This window comes from Argiope bruennichi, chromosome X1 (assembly GCF_947563725.1).
Source record: "Argiope bruennichi chromosome X1, qqArgBrue1.1, whole genome shotgun sequence".
NCBI classification, from domain to species: Eukaryota; Metazoa; Arthropoda; class Arachnida; order Araneae; family Araneidae; genus Argiope; species Argiope bruennichi.
In genome coordinates this window covers 24,821,314-24,839,695 of record NC_079162.1, presented here as the reverse complement: position 1 = coordinate 24,839,695, position 18,382 = coordinate 24,821,314, and the positions used below count along the sequence as shown (strand labels likewise).

The 18,382-nt window shown below is 29.0% G+C and overlaps 1 protein-coding gene across 1 annotated transcript in view; it reads left to right on the top strand.

Annotated features, from left to right (window-relative positions):
- LOC129958120 (uncharacterized) overlaps positions 1-17,198 on the top strand; it is a 48,848-nt gene extending 31,650 nt beyond the window's left edge. Inside the window, exons 3-7 of the mRNA XM_056070316.1 lie at positions 1,986-2,080; positions 10,074-10,166; positions 10,687-10,749; positions 11,508-11,588; positions 13,945-17,198. Coding sequence (XP_055926291.1) covers positions 1,986-2,080; positions 10,074-10,166; positions 10,687-10,749; positions 11,508-11,588; positions 13,945-14,112 — 500 coding nt within the window. The 3' untranslated portion in view covers positions 14,113-17,198. The remainder of the gene's footprint in view (positions 1-1,985; positions 2,081-10,073; positions 10,167-10,686; positions 10,750-11,507; positions 11,589-13,944) is intronic.
- Positions 17,199-18,382: the final 1,184 nt, after the last annotated feature.

Below are 18,382 nucleotides of genomic sequence, written 5' to 3'. Positions count from 1 at the left end.
TCAGGCTGCCCCTATTATAGTTATTCAAATGAATGAATTAGAAAGACTTATTATTCCGTTTTCGTTGCTGAATTTTTTTTTATTTCATTAAATACACGCTTCCTATCTGTTTCATTCATATCAGATATCAGATCAATAGTTCTTGAACGGACGCTGAGCTCGACACTAAACCGCACAACCAATTTTGGCTAGATTTCAAGTGAAAAGACCAGTAGTACGAAAAGAAGGAGTTTAAGATGTCTTCCCACCAATTTTGTGAGCGCAAAGAAGACAGTGTCTTTAATTCATTTTTTAGAGCCAAGTATGAGAATTCTGTGATAAAAAATTTGGTATGTTACAGCCATCATTTCTCCTTGTTTCGCCACTGGTTTTAGCTTAAGAACTCCAATTTTATATCTAGATAAGAGAATACAGGTTCTTCATATGTGGCGATTTCGGAAAGAATGGAGTGGTAAAATAAGACACACAATTAGACATTTATTTGTAACTCTGTGTCTCGAGAAATAGATTAAAACTAATCTCGTTTTTCTGAAATATGGTCGGATGATGAGAGTAAGAATGAATGTGTGCATACCGCGCCGGACCTTTGATGACATCGGATATGAAGCCTCCGATCTTGAAGCCGAAACCTTACTACCAGCCACCGCAGACAGCTAAGAAGAAAAAAAAGCAGTTTAACTATTGACCTTTAGCACTGCACAGGCGCCGTTATACAGAGATTGGGTTGCATGCATACTTTAGGCTTAAAACGTATTTAATAAATTTTTTTAATCAAACAATATAGAGAGACCTTTAGATCGTAACTACACATTTTGGTTTCTAATTAAAGTAATTGTGTAGTTTTCTAACGAATTTAGCTGACAATGCAACCAGCAAAGCCTTTCATTAATTTTTGTATGGTAAAGTTTAAATATATTTCAACTATGCACACAAGCATCTTCGAACGCATCCTTCGTCAAAAAACTTATTTTGAGTGTTCAATTCTAAACCGCCCCAGAAGTTTTAGAGCACTTCACTCAATCCAAATCTTCGACACATAGAAATTATAATTTTTGTGATATTCAGATCTGTTCAATTTTTACTTACTGGTTTATTTGAATAGTAGTGTCTATTTTTTTTAAAAAAAGTTTTCAGTTTTATTATAAGTTTATATAATGTTCTTATAATTAGCTTTGAGATTTTATAGAAAAGTCAGTAACAGTGTTTCTCTTGCATTTATATTCTTGGAATATTAAATTAAATTCAAAGATTGAATAATGTGCTCTCGCTTCGAGTTGGTTTTCTCTTGCATCGATTTTATTAAATCGGCTTTAGAATAACATTTAAATTTAGTGTTTTAAAAACTATTATAAACTATTTAAAATTGCAAAAATATGTTTGCTTTGATTCATTTGATTCATATTTAGGCTTAGAAAGATGATGACTGAAATGTTTAGTTACATTCTCACTCTCTTATTGCAATCTTCTCTTATACTTATTGAATCAAGAAATCAGTGAATTAGTTATACAAAAAAAGTATTTTTAATAACACATATAGTGGAAATAAAATATTTTATTTCAACTAGAAAACTTTGCGTTTAAAATTATTTCAAGATAATCCAATAGATGATCTGTTAAAATAAAATTAAAAAAAAACTTTATTTATAGAATAAAGAAAACAGTTTGCTGTCTTCAAAGTCATTTAGGTTAAGTTAAAAAATTTAAGTTTGTTATCGGAATTTTCCTTCTAAATTTATTTCATTTTTTGAAACAATACGCTTTTAAGTTCTTGTTTTACCTATTTTTCTAAAATAATACAAAAGAGCTCAAAGTATTCAGAAGACTGTGACCTTTATTTCAGCGAACAACAAATCGAGCATTTGAATGTTCTACGATCGCGATGAATTCAATAATGAAATTTTCTAAATGCGCGAAAGGGTAGATATCTGGGATTTTCTCAAGGTTTTTGTGAATCGGATTTTAACAAATGTCTTTCTTTTTTTCAGTTCGAAATCTGCTGATTTTCTGCTCAGTCGTTTCATTCGTTCTCGCTGTATGCCTCATGGCTACTTCTGTGATACTAATGAAAGCACTAAAGAAGGTAGGCATGATTATTTTCATTTATATTCTTTCAAGTGAATACGAATAAATTCATGATCCGTTGTAATGTTCGAAATGGATTCAGTGAAGATGACAATGATGTCTGATTTCGTCATACTTTGGGCAACTCTTCGTTGTCGTTTATTTTTCTGTTTTGAATTTACTTTAATCAAAATATTTCAAATTTTTGATTGAAAGTTATTATTTCTGCTTACTATTGTATTTCTAAATTATAATTTTTGAGCGATGAAACCTTCTTAATTTTCTCTGGAGCGGAAAGCTAAATAAAAATTTCACGAAATAGAGGCAGTATTGATTTAATATGATCTATAACATTAAAGAAATGAATGCAGATTAAATTTTAATTAATTTATAACTTTAAATTGAAATAACTTCACAGAGTTTTATTAGATGTAACTGCAAATGCATGCAGCGAGAAAGAACTTAATATTGTTAATGACAACTCTAATTTTTTTTTAAATGTCTTCTAAACCACCACATTCAATTGATGTTAATTTTTTATTGTTAAAAATTGATTCTTTATGTTATAAATTTATTATTATTATTTCTACCGGAGTAGGTATTCGAAAGGATTTTTGCTGAAGTAGATACTCCGATATTCGAAAACCAACCTAAGCCATGAAGATCAACGCGAGTTATAGGCAGTTGCCAATAGTTATCCTGCAATACGCCAGGATAATTATTGGCAATCAATGTACAAATAGTTATCCTGGCGTATTGCATTGTTCATTTTATTCACCAAATATTAATTCCTCAACAATATACGAATTAGATTTGATTGGAAGATTAAATTTAGAATTAGTTTTGAAGCCGAAAAGCATTGTTTGCCTTAAAATGCCATAACTGATTCATTTTCAAGCATGGAAAAAGAAATACTTGAGTTTTTATCTGACCGCTTGTTTGCGGCACTATTACGTTACCCTTGAATGTTCCCAGTTTGGTAATATTATCAATTAAATTCCTTTTCCAAGTTCTTTTCAATAAAAAATTAGAATGCTATCTGTATTATAAAATGCTTTAATTTAAAACAATGGCTTAATTAAAACTTACTGTATTTAAGAAGTGTATATTGTTATAATATTTGAGTGAAAATATATGATGCCAGAAAAATTATGACTTCCCGAAATATTTGAAAAATCTGCGATTTCTTGCATCATCTTCTGCATGAATTGATTATTAAAATGTTCAATAAAATTAGTTAAACTTTTCTATAGACTCTGCGAGGAAGATTAATTCACTAAATGCATGCGTTTTCTTCCATCACTAGTGTATGAGAAGAACCGAAATGTCTTTTTACCATAACAGCGAAATGATGTAGAGTTCTTTTCCTTCCATAAATTCCGTCTAATTTCATTTGAAAGCATTATATACACTTATTTTAACTTTATTTGTTTGATGCGTTTAAAAATAAAATCAATTTTATTGATTTTTTTTGCCTCTTCCTAAAGTGTTAGGGTATGAACATTTTATAGATTTGGGTGTTTTGGATGACAATATGCTGTATTAATATTTTGAAAATTTATTTTTCAATTAATCATTTATTTAATTAAATTTTATTTCTGTACTCCTCTGCCGTCTAGTAATGCGTTTGACTAATGATTGATTTCAAAATTCCATTGCATTTATATCAATGCTTTGTAAAATAAGAACCAAGAAATAAAAAAGAAAGGATTATATATATAATATAGTTTAATTTTCTATTTTTAAAGAATTCTATTTCTGTACATTGATTTTATTGCGTTTTAAAAAATTATTGATTCAATTTAGTCATTCTTCCTTTCTTCCTTAATACTGTTTCATTATCAAAAATGTTTATATATCGAAAAAAAAAGCTTTTTTTTAAACGTTTAAATAAAGTTAACTCTCTAAATCAATATCAATTCCTCTTGTGCCATACAAATACATTTCTTTAATTTTTTTTCCATCTTCAAATCAACCTGGTGCAATTTTTTTAATGAAATTTCATGAATGTTATTAAATTTACTTTTATTCATTTATTTCAAGATGTCAGTTAAATTTCGAAAATCATAAACTATAAACAGAAAAGAAATTAATTTAGCAAAATTTTTTTAAATAGGAATTTTGAATTATACAAGTTTTAAATTATTGATTAATTTCAAATGAAAATCTCTTGAATAGGATTCTTTTAGAATTTTAGGAACTTCACTTTTAATTTTTAATTCGATATAATTATTTATTAAATGTTTATAGCAATTATCTCAAGACACGAGGAAAAGTTGATACATGATACCAATTTAAAAAATAAAATAAAGCAAAATTATGCTATATGTTATTATGGACTATCGAAATGAATTATCAGATTATGCCAGGTTCCGAAGAGCCGTCGACATAGGGGATTTACATCAAAGTTACTACTTTATTTTCTTTATCATATTTTTTTTATTCGAAATCAGCTGAAAACATTTTCTTTTCGGCGAAAAGATAACTCTACCACACCTCAATTCTCTTCCTGTCAACATAAATCTTATCAAAGGAAAAGCATGGGATAAAGACAAATGGGCATTGTCAAGATAATATAAAAATAACATTTTTGGAAGCTCTTTAGTCTTTTCAGTATTTTTCATCTTGTTTGTAGAAATCATGTTTGTAGTAATAGCTATTTTCGTGATTAATGCTTACTTTGATAAAAAGTTCCGTGAAGCTTGATATATATTTTTAAAAAAAACTGATTATGAAACCTTAAATACACAAATAAACTCGGATTTTTGGTGGGTCATCTTCAATTTCTATATTAAAATCCTTTGAATTTCCAAAATTGCAAAACTTTGCAAATTCAAATTTTTCTGTTATCTTATATTAAAAGAACCTCAGTTTTAAAAAAAATCAAAAAACAATTTTATTTTAATTTATATTCTTATTAGTGTATGTTATTTTTTTTATAAAATATTTGCTATGTCGAATGATAATGATGAAATTATGATGAGATCTTTTATCATATAGATATTCTATGTTTGAGGGAAAAAAACGTTTATCGTAAAAAAAATATTTCAATATTGTGTCGTGTTAATTGACACTTATTCCTATCTAAACAAAATTTCATTTTCTACAATTTTATACTGTTTTGAGTCGCATAAATGATCATTGAAGCATTTTAGAATTGAGAATGATAAAAATACTTAATAGGTCGAAGTATAAGACCACAATTTTTTTTTATCATATTTAAACTAATTCCCGAATATCGAAAGAAAAATATTGTATTAGTATTCAGAAGTATATAATATTTTTAAAGGAAAGAATCCTATAATAATTTTTTTTCGAAAAGAATCCTACAATAATTTTTTTAAATATATTTTTAGAAAAGAATACCTTTAAAAGTATTTTATTTATTCTATGTTGAACGTATTGATTAACTTGAAAATAAACAAACGTGCTCTGAATTAAAATATTCATTTCATTGCAGCCACGTGAAATGACGCAAATTCTCATGAAACTATTAATGTCTTTGTTTTCCCCAGGGTACGGTTTAAAAGTCGCTGGGGAATTGTTTGCTGAAATGTTTAAAAACATTCATCCAGTTCTTCGAAAACTAAAAAGTTCAGGCATTTCAACTTTCCACCTATGCCGTTGCATCATGACAGTACTTCGCAATACATCACTTTTTTTATTTCTTTCAGACATACCCTCAGACGTCTCCTTTCTCATCCGAGACAGAACGAGATATGGGAACTTTAAAAAAATTGTTTCAAAAATAAATTCGCACGATAAATTATTTTAGAAATGTAAAACACTCAGATTTTCCCATTCATTTATTTATACTCTAAATGGAAATCAGTCAAAGCTGTCAAAGTCAGTTTGATCTACAACTGTACGAAGTCTGACTGTCTTTAACTCCTATGCTACCATACTTATCTTTTATTTCTCTCACTTTTCTTTACGTACTTTTTAGACAAGATTCTAAAATTTATTCGCTTTTGGCTTTATTTTATATAAAAATGGAAGAGAACTATTTAAAAACGAGATATATGCATCTGATTCATCTCACTGATTTCGATTATATACCTATTGGTATTAAGGGGCTCTGATGTTAATGTGTCGACTACGTGACTGGAGGGTCATAGAGTTGACACTCGATTTTATTAAAGATTCACTGTGCATGTGGGCTTTCTGCTTTTTAAGTCAGACAGCGTGAATTCTCCTACTGATAATGGCGTAGAAGTTTGGAGACGGGATATTGGCTCGGGTGTCTTCGTCATCCAGACATGATACAAATTACGAGGTCTCTCTCAAAATAACACTCGTATAGCTTCAAAGCGGGATATTAATGTATCTAAACTAAATTTAATCAAATTTACCGTTATTTTAGCCACATTTGTAGTCAGTTACAACTCAAGATGGTTGTGCATAAGCTACGTTATGTGTTCTTATGTTTAGAAAGTGCTTTAGACTTTCAATGAATTTTAGTTGTAAATATGCAGTGTCTAAGCTAAAGGTATTCAAAATTGATAGAAAACTCCTTATGTAAACTTCAGAAAAATTAAAGGGTTTGACTAACTCTAGTTTTTTTTTTGCTATGAAATGAATTTTAATGTAAGCACAGTTAGTAGTCCTGCATATGTCTAAGCCTTTATATTTTATAATGTATTAGCATTTAAACTATTATTAGATATTGAAAGAAGAAATTAAACCTCTGAACAAAATTGCTGTTTGATATTTTTGCTTGCTTTTCATTCAAATAATTGTGTACGAGTAAAGTATTTTTAATTTGGACAATTTTAAACAGTGTAAGCATTTTATTAAATGCAATAGTTTAGATAACTGAAGAATCACTAATGTTTCTCTGAATGAATTCTATTTAACTACACAGAATTACAAGTAATTCTATCCATCTGGATTTATATCTAATCATATGCGGTTTTGTCAGTAGAAGTCATTATTTTTTGTGTAACTTTCATTTGGACATCTTGAGTATTTTTATGATATAGAATATCGATTATCGAAATCCTTATCGTCAACTTGAGTTTATAAAAAGAAAATGTATCAGTGCTGAGTGTAATGAGATTTAAAATGTGATTTGCGCAATGACACTGGGTGCATCATATGAATAATTTTAATTATCCTTTTAGCTTTGATCCATTGTTTGAGCTGCTTTTTTAATACTCTGGTTAAGCAGGACAACAGCCGTCTGCTCTAGAATGCTATTTTCAAATTGGTGTTTAAATTCTCTTTCATGGAACATATATATCTCGTATGTATTTTAAGGTTTAGAACTACTTCTGAGTTAGCATAAGCTAGGATTAACATAATCTCTTTAGTTAGGTTCTATCTGGAGGTTTAATTAACGTCTGGCATGTATATACATTTCAATTCAAAAGATATCTAATTTTTTCCCTCAAGCAACTTAACAGCTGATAATTCTTTGGTTCGTATTGTTCTGAATGAGCAGCAGAGCTTGACTTTAATCATGTATATGGCACTTAACGCTTCAATGAAACCCAAAGAGTGCCTACTCAAGTTCTGCTTTCTCTGCTCGTTACACGATTGAATGAAAGTATCCGTTATTTGTTTTCGCCCTTTGACTCCACTTCAATAACCTGTAACTTATTCAACCATCTCTTCCGACTTGGAAAACAATGAGTTCAGTTCTTATAGGCATGCAGCAAATGGATACTTTCACTGATATGCTATTCTTCTGTAAGAGAATCTTCATTATTTTTTCTGCTCTTTCAGCCGTAAAAAAACCGTTCCTTGCAATTTTGTCTTGCCTGGTGTACCTTGATTTGTTCAACGTATACTTTAATTTCATATGTAAAGAAAAAAAAATTAGCATCGCATTTTTCGTTCTTTTTTTCTGTGGGAAATGTCTATAACTTTATTTTAAACACGAATGCTAAGTTCATTTTGGTGTTGATCTACATATCTTGCTTAGTTACTTTTGAATTTCGGGGAAATATAAAAAAAGTATGTGTAATTTCCTTCTGAAAATTTGCATGACGCTAGTCTCGTACATGTGACGGGCAGCGCGTACGACACCCGATATGGTGAACTGTCTACCGTGTATAGAAGCCTAATGCACGTTAAGGATCAAATGTCCTTTTGTCGGTAGGAATGGAATTTCGGAAAAGAAATGCCGCTTCAGGTGTCGTCTTCGTCCTCTAATCACAGTTCACAACTTGAAGGACATCACAAAATAACCTTTGTTTAACTTCAAATTTCGACTCTAATTTAAATTGAACTAAATGTGAACATCAATCAGTTAAAATCTGAATTATCATTTACCCTCACCTTTAATACCGATACCAAATTCGCAACAGAAGTGGTTAATTGAGGACAGCCATTTATTGCAAAGACTTAACAGTCATTGTGATTTGTTCAAAGTTCGTTTCATTTTTATTATAAGCAAAGGAATAATTTCATAGTTTTTGATGAAAAATGTATAGTTTAGGTATAACTATTTCGATATTATCAGTTCACGAAAAGCATCAAGTATAGAGCTGCTGTAGAAATGGAACTTATTATCAGATATTTTGAGTACTCTTTTCTCTTATAAAAGGATATTGAGAGTAAAATTTAGTGGTGAAGGCTTCAGAATAGTTCCATGAATTTAATGATTTTATGAATGAAATGTCTGCAGTATTTTAATTAATTTGGTAACTTACTTCAACATTCATTTAAAAATAAAGAAAGAATGTACGTAATTATAGTACTAACTGAAAATCATAAAGAATTAAATTTCTTCCTTCTAAAAGATTTTATCTTAAAATTATAACATTCTTTCTTCATTTCCTTAATGTATTTTTTCCATGCACCCCACTCCTTTCCAAAAAATTGGTTATTTCATATTTATGAATTTTTAAGACTACTCACTATTATATCAATATGGATAAGCGAGCGTTTGCTATAATGTTTACGATTGCTAATTTAAAAAAAAATTTATCTATAATTACATTGCATTGTGTTGCTCTGATTTTGTATTTCAAGAAGAGAGGGAAACGTTTGTTGATTCGATCCAAGAAAATACCCATTTTATAGATATTTTTCATTTTTAATAGATTTTGTCTCATTCCAAAATTCGTTTGGATGCATATTAAAAAAGCATGATTTTGGTTTTCACGGCCATTAAGAACCCAAAAGAATATAATAATTTTTTTATTCATTTTTTTTAAAAATTTGACCTTAAACAATCGATTAAGAGTCTATGGATAGTATTTATGACAATTTACACTCATACGATTTTAATTTAAGAAAGAAGAAAGAAAGGAATTAAGAGAAAAGAAGAGATCTTAATGTTCCATATAGAATAATTGAAATAAATAGTATAAAGTATATTTAAATAAATATTACACTCTTGAGAATAAGTGACTATATCGATATAGGAACTTTTCTATGAATAGCGGAAAATTTCACTCTTTAATTTCTAGAATCCATCGCTCATGTTGCAGGAGAAAAAATTCATGGCATCACAACATAGCGTAAGATAACGCGTAATTAAATGCTAAATGACACTTGCACGTTATGTTAAATGACGTGGTATTTGTCGTATGGCTGTGATAACACGGGACTTGACCAATAAAGAATACAATCAAACATTTTATTTGCCCTTTTTTAATTATATTGAGAAAATTTTTATGAATTTAAATGTGACATTACGTTTTGATGTACGAATGAAAAAGGCAATTAAATTTTAGAAGTAAATGGCAATGTATCATCACCTAATGCTGTTCCATTAGAATCAAAATCTTCCTTAAATACTGATTTCATTTTATGTAAGAATTTTTCTTACGGCATTTCATATTTAAAATATTTATTTCATTAATAACTATAACGATTTCAAAAGACGCAACAACTTGTTTGAAAATTACCCTTATCTCAATTTTTGGAAAATCATAAGGTCAATTCGCACGTGATGTCACGTTCTTTTTCCTTCTGTAAGAGAAGCAATGGATTCCAAAACTGACTTCATGTTATTCTTTGAATAGTGTGAAATTCCAAATTTTTGTATTTAATTTTTGTAGGAATTCGAAGGAAAATTTAGGCCATGGCTTCTTTCTATGTTAATTTTCACGATTTGGAGGGTGGTTGCCATTTTCTACAGATCCATTGTCAATGTAAGTAATTCAACTTTTTTTTTTCTTCAATCGCTTTAATGTTTTCTTTTTAATGAATGAAACTCTTACTATTAAATTAATTAATATGAATTTTTATTTAATGAGTAATAACATACGGTTTGATGAAGGATATTTGTACATCTGTAGCCTGTTGCCTAAATCTTCCTCTTTGATGGAAAGATAGTGGATCCAGACTATTCCACACGTGAACAAATGTCTTCGCATACAATCGCTGAAATTCAGACGATATTCAAACGAAAATTCTTTGCCTTTTATTCCTTTAAAAATATTAAATATTGAAATCTGTTTATTCGTAATCTTTTTTTTTATCTTACTGTAAATGCTTAAATTCATATATTTACAATATACTAATTTCAGTTTATTTAAGATATTAATGACACTTAGAAACTCGCATACAACGGTAATTCAGAAATGTATCCCAATTTATCGAATCATTTTTTCTCAATATTTCATTCGCATATGGCAATAAATTTTTCAACATAATTGTTATTAATTTCAGGATTTATATTTTGGTTATCATCAAGCTATGCTGATAATCTGGATACTCTTAATTGGTTTCAATGTAAGTACCTATTTTTTCTATAAATGTAATTACTTTATGATAGTTATTTATATATCAAGATAATAATTGCTCTTGAGAAAGTTGCATCTTTTACTATTTTAGCAAAATTTGAAATTTTATTTATACATAATTCTTTCATCCCAATTAAATAATAGTTTTTATTGATAAAAACTGTCACTTCATGCGCAAAATTTAAAAAAAAAAATTAAGCAGATGTTGTTAATTTATGTTGTATACATTTTGAGAATCCAGTCAATTCATTCACGTTCTGACATTAATCCTGTAATCCATCATATTGGAGAAATAATGACGTGATATCCCAGCGGGGAAACGAGCAAAATATGACTATGAGTGTCTATTCACTTCAATATCTTTTAGCATTATGGAATCGTAACAATATTCACAAAGTTAAAAGATCTTTTTCATTTTATTTATATGCTTCTCACTGAGCTTTTCCTGTCTTTTTATTAATAATACATTATCTAAAATTCCTCGTTTAGAAAATTAATTTACAAATTTCTTGAATATCAATTTGCCATCGATAAGAAAACCTTCCAAAAATGCTTATGGTTTATTTTTTTATTTAAATCAAATTCATTGTATCTTTCATTGAATTTATGTTGATGTAAAATGCAGTGTAGTTGGACTTTTATGGATTATTCCTAAAATTTTATTGGTATTTTAATTTCTGTGATTAAGTGATCAGGTATTAATTTAAAAGATTTACTATATAAATTAAACCTTTCTTTCCTATTTAGGTGTTTATGTGGCTGATTGTGATGTCGAATTATCAAGAACTTGCTGATATAACTAGACTGGAAGATATGGCTAAGCTAAAGGTACACGTTCATTTCTACCAGCTTGTTATTCTGCATCAATATTTATCATTTTTTCAGATATAAAAATATAGTAAACGTTCATTTATAGTTGAAAATGTAAGGTTTTTTTCTTTTTAGAAAATTATTTTATTGTTTTTTCATGGCTATTTTTCTTTTTTCATTCTTCCTTTGGGGGTTAAATAAATCAATAAACGTGATACAAGAATATTTTTGTTATACATTGTAACTTGGCTGTTTTCAATGTTTTAAAATCAAATTCATCGGAAAATGGAATTTTTTTCCTTGGTCCCTTGGATTTTCTATGAATATATAGTTAAAAATATCTTCTACAGTTCGAATTTATTTTGGTTAATTGAAATCAGAATTAAAAATTATTAAAAAATTCTTTTGATTTCTGAAATGTAAATTAAATTAAATGGAAATGTACCTTGTGTCCGGTGTGATCTTTAGTGAGTTGATCAGGGCCTTTAATTCACTTCAAAATTTTACTGCTTAATAAGGTATTCTATTCACTACTCTCAAAATTGATCCAGAATGTATATCAGACATTCTGGATCTTTTAGAGACTTTTTTTTTCGTAAGTGTCATGTCTATTTGTTTATTTAAGCTGTAATTCTGTACCACCCTCGTTGATGATTCCAAAAACCATATCCTTTTTGCTTCATAACATTTCTGCGTTAAAATTAATTTCGGCGATCTGAGACAAACATTTATCAATCACCTCTTGCAACAACAATTTTTAAATAAAAATCATTTTTATTTCCCGGAAACATCAACACAATGGAGAAATAACAAGCACCAGCGTTGTTGCTGTAAAATTTCCAGCTCAATATTGGGACTGAAATTGAACTAATATTTACGTTAAAATAATATACTTCCTTGTTTTTCCGAAATGAAACCCAGCCTCATTCTCCGAGAGTTGTATTAGGGTTTATTTCAAAGGACGTCTTATATTTCTGTTTTTTTCCATGTAAAAGCGCCATAGTTTCTATCACTGAAGGAATCAATCAGCCCGGCTTTGAATTCTATGTGACCGTGGTGCCATTGCAAGAGAAACTGTTTGAATATCAGACCTGAAAACAAACAACCTCTTTACCCAGTCAGCACATCCTGTTGTTTAATATTATACAATATTGTGAAATATTATATTATATAATTTAATGCTTAACAATATTATAAAATATTGCGAATATTGTTTTATATTGCACAGTATATATGTGCTACTATGGTACTCGCTTATCAACAACTATTCGCAGCTAATATCTTCTAACTCAGGAAACTGAAGCTCCGGTTACTTATGCAACTTTACATTTTCTCCCCCACCCCCATTTTAAGATATTGCCATTTCTGGACGATTTGAAGCTCCGACTTTTTCTCTTTGTAGATATCTGTAAGATTTTTACCTTGGGAGTCTTTTTCAATTCATTTCTTGTTCTTAACGGAATAGCTGCTTTCCTTTTTATCTTCTTGTTAAAGTCTGGGATGCCAAAGTCATTCTCCCTGGAATATACGATTAGTCTGCATTGAAGTACTCGCGTATTTAATTAAACAGAAAATATTTTTTTTTATGTATTAAAATACATACAAATGTTGTATGAATCTCATTTTCACATAATTATCTAAGTTTTGCAATTGTGCATTGTGAATTTTTCAAAAATTGCGTATTTGAAAAAGGAGCCCGAGATATTTCAGTCCTATGACAAATGTTTATAAAGTTCATGTACCTCATATTATTCTGAATCTGGCCTCCAATCTAAAATCGTACTGGATAATATCTCCATTTCCATGTAATAAGAAACCGATATTAAATTTTTCGAGAAAATAAGAAACTAAACTAAACTTTTTTGCCAAAGATCTATAATCTGAGAATATTGTTTCAAACAGTTGTAAAGTTGAAAATCTTTCGAATTCACATTGAAGCCACACATTTTCCCATAATCTTTAGTAGCATAATAATTATGTATAGCGTTAAAAAAATTCCCGGTAAGAAATGTTTCTTAAGTTTCTAATATGTGCTGTTTTAATGGTTTCACCCTGAGAGTTAAATAGCCGTTGTGAGGTACGAATCTGATAGGTCTACTGTGAAATATCTTTGTATTTTTTATTAATTCAATTTCTTATATGACAGTGTCTTTTATGAAAATGGGTGAAGATTTTATTTATTACGTATGGACTTTATTTATTCCTTAATCAGTTTTAAAAATATCTAAGTGATCAGTGCAGTTTAATTTCACATTAAAATCACTCTGCCACTTTAATTAGACTTTCTTTTTTTCAAGAAAGCATTTCAGCATTTATATTTCAGCATTTTCATACATTAATATTTTTGAAAATAACCTTTTTTTTTCTTTTTCAGATGGGCACTATGAGCAGTTTGAATCAGTCTCATTCTCTGTCTCGCCACTCTGTGGATTCTGTGAAGCAGCAGTCATTTTCTAGACATTCGGATGATTCTACAAAGCATGCATCCAATAATACAAGATCCACTACACCTAAAAGTTCGGCATCAACCAATTCAGCTTAAGCATTTTCTGAAAGTTGTTAATCATTGTGTATTTTTGATTTCATGTATATACATTTTGAGTGGGTTTGTTGTGATAGAAATAATAGATTCCGTGAAAGCGTATCACACTTTTGAAATTTCTGAATGCTATAAAGTTTCATGAAATACTGTTTGTCGATCACGAGAGGTGTCCCTATAATAAGTATGCTCGTCAAAGAAACAAGCAACGTGCTATCTCTAAAAGTGGTAGCTCGTCTATTCAGAAATGAGGGCTGCTACAAAAAACATTTCACAAGAAAGAGAATACAGTTCAAATGCAATTCTTAAAAATGAGCTTTACCACTAAATAGCTTAAAATTAATTTTTAAAAAATTAACACCATGCGTTTTTTCGGCGAATGATTTCTACTAAAAGAAAACGAATATACATTAATTGCCAAACTTGTGAAAACCTTTTGAAAAAATTCATCTTGGAAAATTTTTAATGTGTAAAAATAACCAAACAAGTTAAAAAGCAAAAAGTAAACTTTAAGAATAATTTTAGGAATTGCTGCAGATCTGTAACCCTGATGGCCGAACCGCCACTAGTCTTTAATCAGTGGTAAATTTGGCAATTCTTGGAAGCGGAAATTTTCAAGACCGATAGGAGAAATAGAAGTTATATTATCAGTAATAAATGCAGTAATTGAACTTGAAACACTTTTTAGCAAATTTAGATACGTATGAGATCATTTTTCAGTATCTAACCAATCGAAATCTCTTGTAGTGGCTTCAATTTAACTTGTCGTCGACTGTAAATAGAGTGATATGACGAAATTGTTATTTACATTGCCGCTGAAGTACATTAATACTGAACGAATTATTCCTGCGTTTTACAATTACCGATGAGCAGATTTTATTTCGAGTTATTTCTCTCGTTAGACAGACAGTATTTGTGTGGTAATTTTCAAGCTAGATGCATCTGGATGAGCATAGTGATGATAAATCATTAAAATACCATTCAATATTTCAGAAACAACAGAGTAAGCAGCTATGATTGTTTCATTCATGACGATCCCTGCAAAGAAAACAATTTATTGATATTTTATTTTGAGGTGTTTAAAACTCATAAACAACATATTAAAAGCGCACATCACAAATGAAGTGCCTTTTCATTAAAACTTATGAATAAGGTAGCCGTAGAATAATTTTACCCTATCTGCATCTAAAAATAATGAATCGAATGAAACAAATTTCATGTGAAGATTCTGGAATGCATGTGGAAATAATTTCTGCAAACAGAGAGAAAAAAAAAATGTACCGGATTTTGCCGATGTTGTATCTTGCACGCAGGGAAGGTCAGCACATTTAAAATGCTGTATATAGACCAAAGGATCCTGATGTTAATTAACAAAAGATTGTTCTCTGTGAATTCCCGACTGTAAGTCATTCATTTCTGTATGCATACTTTCTTATCACTCGGACATTAATGAAATTTTATGTAATCCATTTTCCTTGTGTTCATTCTAATCATTGACCCGGGTTCATCCCGACAGTGCCAAAATCTCTTCTATCGCGACATTTGTTATTTTTTATATTTTCTTCGGGATTCAACTCTCCATGCCTTCCACAATCTGTGCATGAAATTTGGATTCATTCCATTCATTAGTTTTAGCTGCAGATGTATCAAAAAGGAGAAAGTTATCTAATTCGGAAAATGTAGTATTTTTAATAACACGCATACATGTATTTTTTTATTTTGCTTTGACTGAAATATTGAATGTAATTTTTGCTTACTTTAATTTTGCTTTATAGAGCATTGAGCATTAATTAAATTTGCTTTATAGAGCATTTCCCTGGTGAATTAGTTGCGCATTCGTTTGAATCTCTTGAAAGTTAAATCGTCAGATTAAAATATCATTCATTTTTCAATACTGTGGTACCTTTAACATTCCATCTACTTTATATAAATTTATATATTTTCATTATATACTTGTTAGTTATTTTCTGATATATATTTGCAAGATTATATAGCTTAGCATTAAGCTTACCCACCACTGTTGCTGATTCATGATTTTATTGTTTATATTATTAGAAGATATACATTGTGGTTGCATTTTATGTAAATTTATAGATTATTTTCATCATTTATGTCGTTATTTTCGTTTTGTTATTTGTTGGTTGTTAAAAAAAATACAAAGAATAATTATCTGTTCAATCACTCCTGTTGTTTATGTTGAAATCTGTAAAGAAATTAATTCTTATTTGAATAAAACTGTATTTTAAATAAAAATATGGAATGAAAGAGATCTTTTTGTTTAACAATAAAATAAAACTATTCATTAAAGGATATCGCAAACATATATAGTATATTTTCATACTTAAAAAATATTACATTATTACTTACATAAATCCTAACTTTTTTTCTATTATTTCGAATAAGAGCTGGTCTCACTTCAATTATAAATTGGAGGCATTTCTCATGCTTTTTGTTATCATGAAATTAGTATGCCCATTTAACCACAAGTAACTATGCATAATTTTGTCATAATTTGATTTTGCATTTTGTTAGTCATAATTTGATCCTATAAGGTGCTGATTATAATTTTGACGTAGCATGTAGCTTATTTCGTCATTAAAAAATCGCTTTATGTGATGCAACTTAAATTATGAAAAATGTATCTGAGTATCTGTTAAGGCATTATTAGTCATATTTTAATAGTTTTATGTTGATCGTCTCATGCTATGGTTTAATTATGATTCTAAAAATTTTCACTTATCAATTTTCAACCATTTTGCCACTTATTGAAAAATTCACTTGCATATATTGTCAATTTTTATTCCCTGTTTGATGTATATAACAGAGCATTTTAAAATTTCATTTGTTGTTGATTTTTATATCATTCTTTAGTAATGTTCAAAAACACGATGATGTGTCTTTTCTAAGAATTTATACTGTGCAATACAATGCATTTATCTATTTACGAATTTCTTGCAGATGAAAAGAACACTTTTGAATCTCTTACAATATATTCCTTGCAGTACAATATATAAAAGGGTTTATTTCTATCTTTGAAACTAATGTTTTTGTGGTCTTATTGCTACATTCATTGTATTATATGTGCAATTTTCTTTTCAGTTAATAAAATTAATTTTATGAAAAGCTAACTGTGTTATTTTAAAAACTTTATTTCACATATCTTCAGATATTTTTTCTTTCTCAAGACACGGTTTTATGATTCAGCAGAAATGAATTTCAATCTTATGCCAGTTGTTCACATCTAATGAAAACAATTCATTTTAAGTGAGAAAACTACGATGAATATACCAGTGGTTGAAAATAAGGAGCTGGAATTAAAAAATTCAGTAAGTAGTTCTATGTAAATTTAACATTGCATATGGAGGGTGCAGTGTTAAATTTACACGGAATTACTTATATAGGAAAGTCATGGAACTATTTAAGTAAGGAGGACAAGTGCATAAAATCCAAACACCGCTATAGATCTATTCAAGTATTTTCAATATTCTTAATTTCAGTGTGCTTAAATGCCTAGATTCTCTGAAAAGGAAAAAGAAAAGGATCTATCGATACAATATATTCTATTTCAGTTACCAGAAACACTTGTTGAGGATTATTGAGAAGTTAGAGGAAAAAATAAAAAGAAAACTTCTTATAGAGAAAACATTGTCCTCTTCTACTGCAGTGTCTTAAGAGAAAGAACATCGTTAAGATAATAGAAATACAAAATTATGTTCTAGATATGAGTTATGTGTTTGTGGAAAATAAATATTCCAGGCATTGTATTCTAAATTTTGTATTTCTAAAAAAAAATCAATGAATTAAAAATTTTCCTTTAAAATTATCTACTGATTATTGAGTTTTTGAGCTTTATTGAAAAATACACATTTTTATAGAATTACTTTAAAGTTACATTGTTAATTACCTTTAAAATCAATACAATCTACAGACAATCAGAAAAAATAACAATTATGAAAAATAATTATGCCTCGTGCTATGGTATAGATAATAAGCATTAAGTACAAGTACGTTTAGTATTAATTTTTCAGCTTTGAACAAATTCGTGGTGCTTCAGGTGCCAACGTCATATCAAGGCTTAATTTGATATTTTCGCCCCCCCCTTTTTTTTGACATAATTGGTTTAACAAATACAAATGTCGCCCACGGCATAGTATTATTTTCTAGTACCCTCATCGCATTTGGCTTTAAATGGGGACATAAATGGTCCAATGCTTCGTCTTTATCAGTGGTGTAATGAAGAAGCGTCTAGGACATGATATTAGTTCTTCTCATC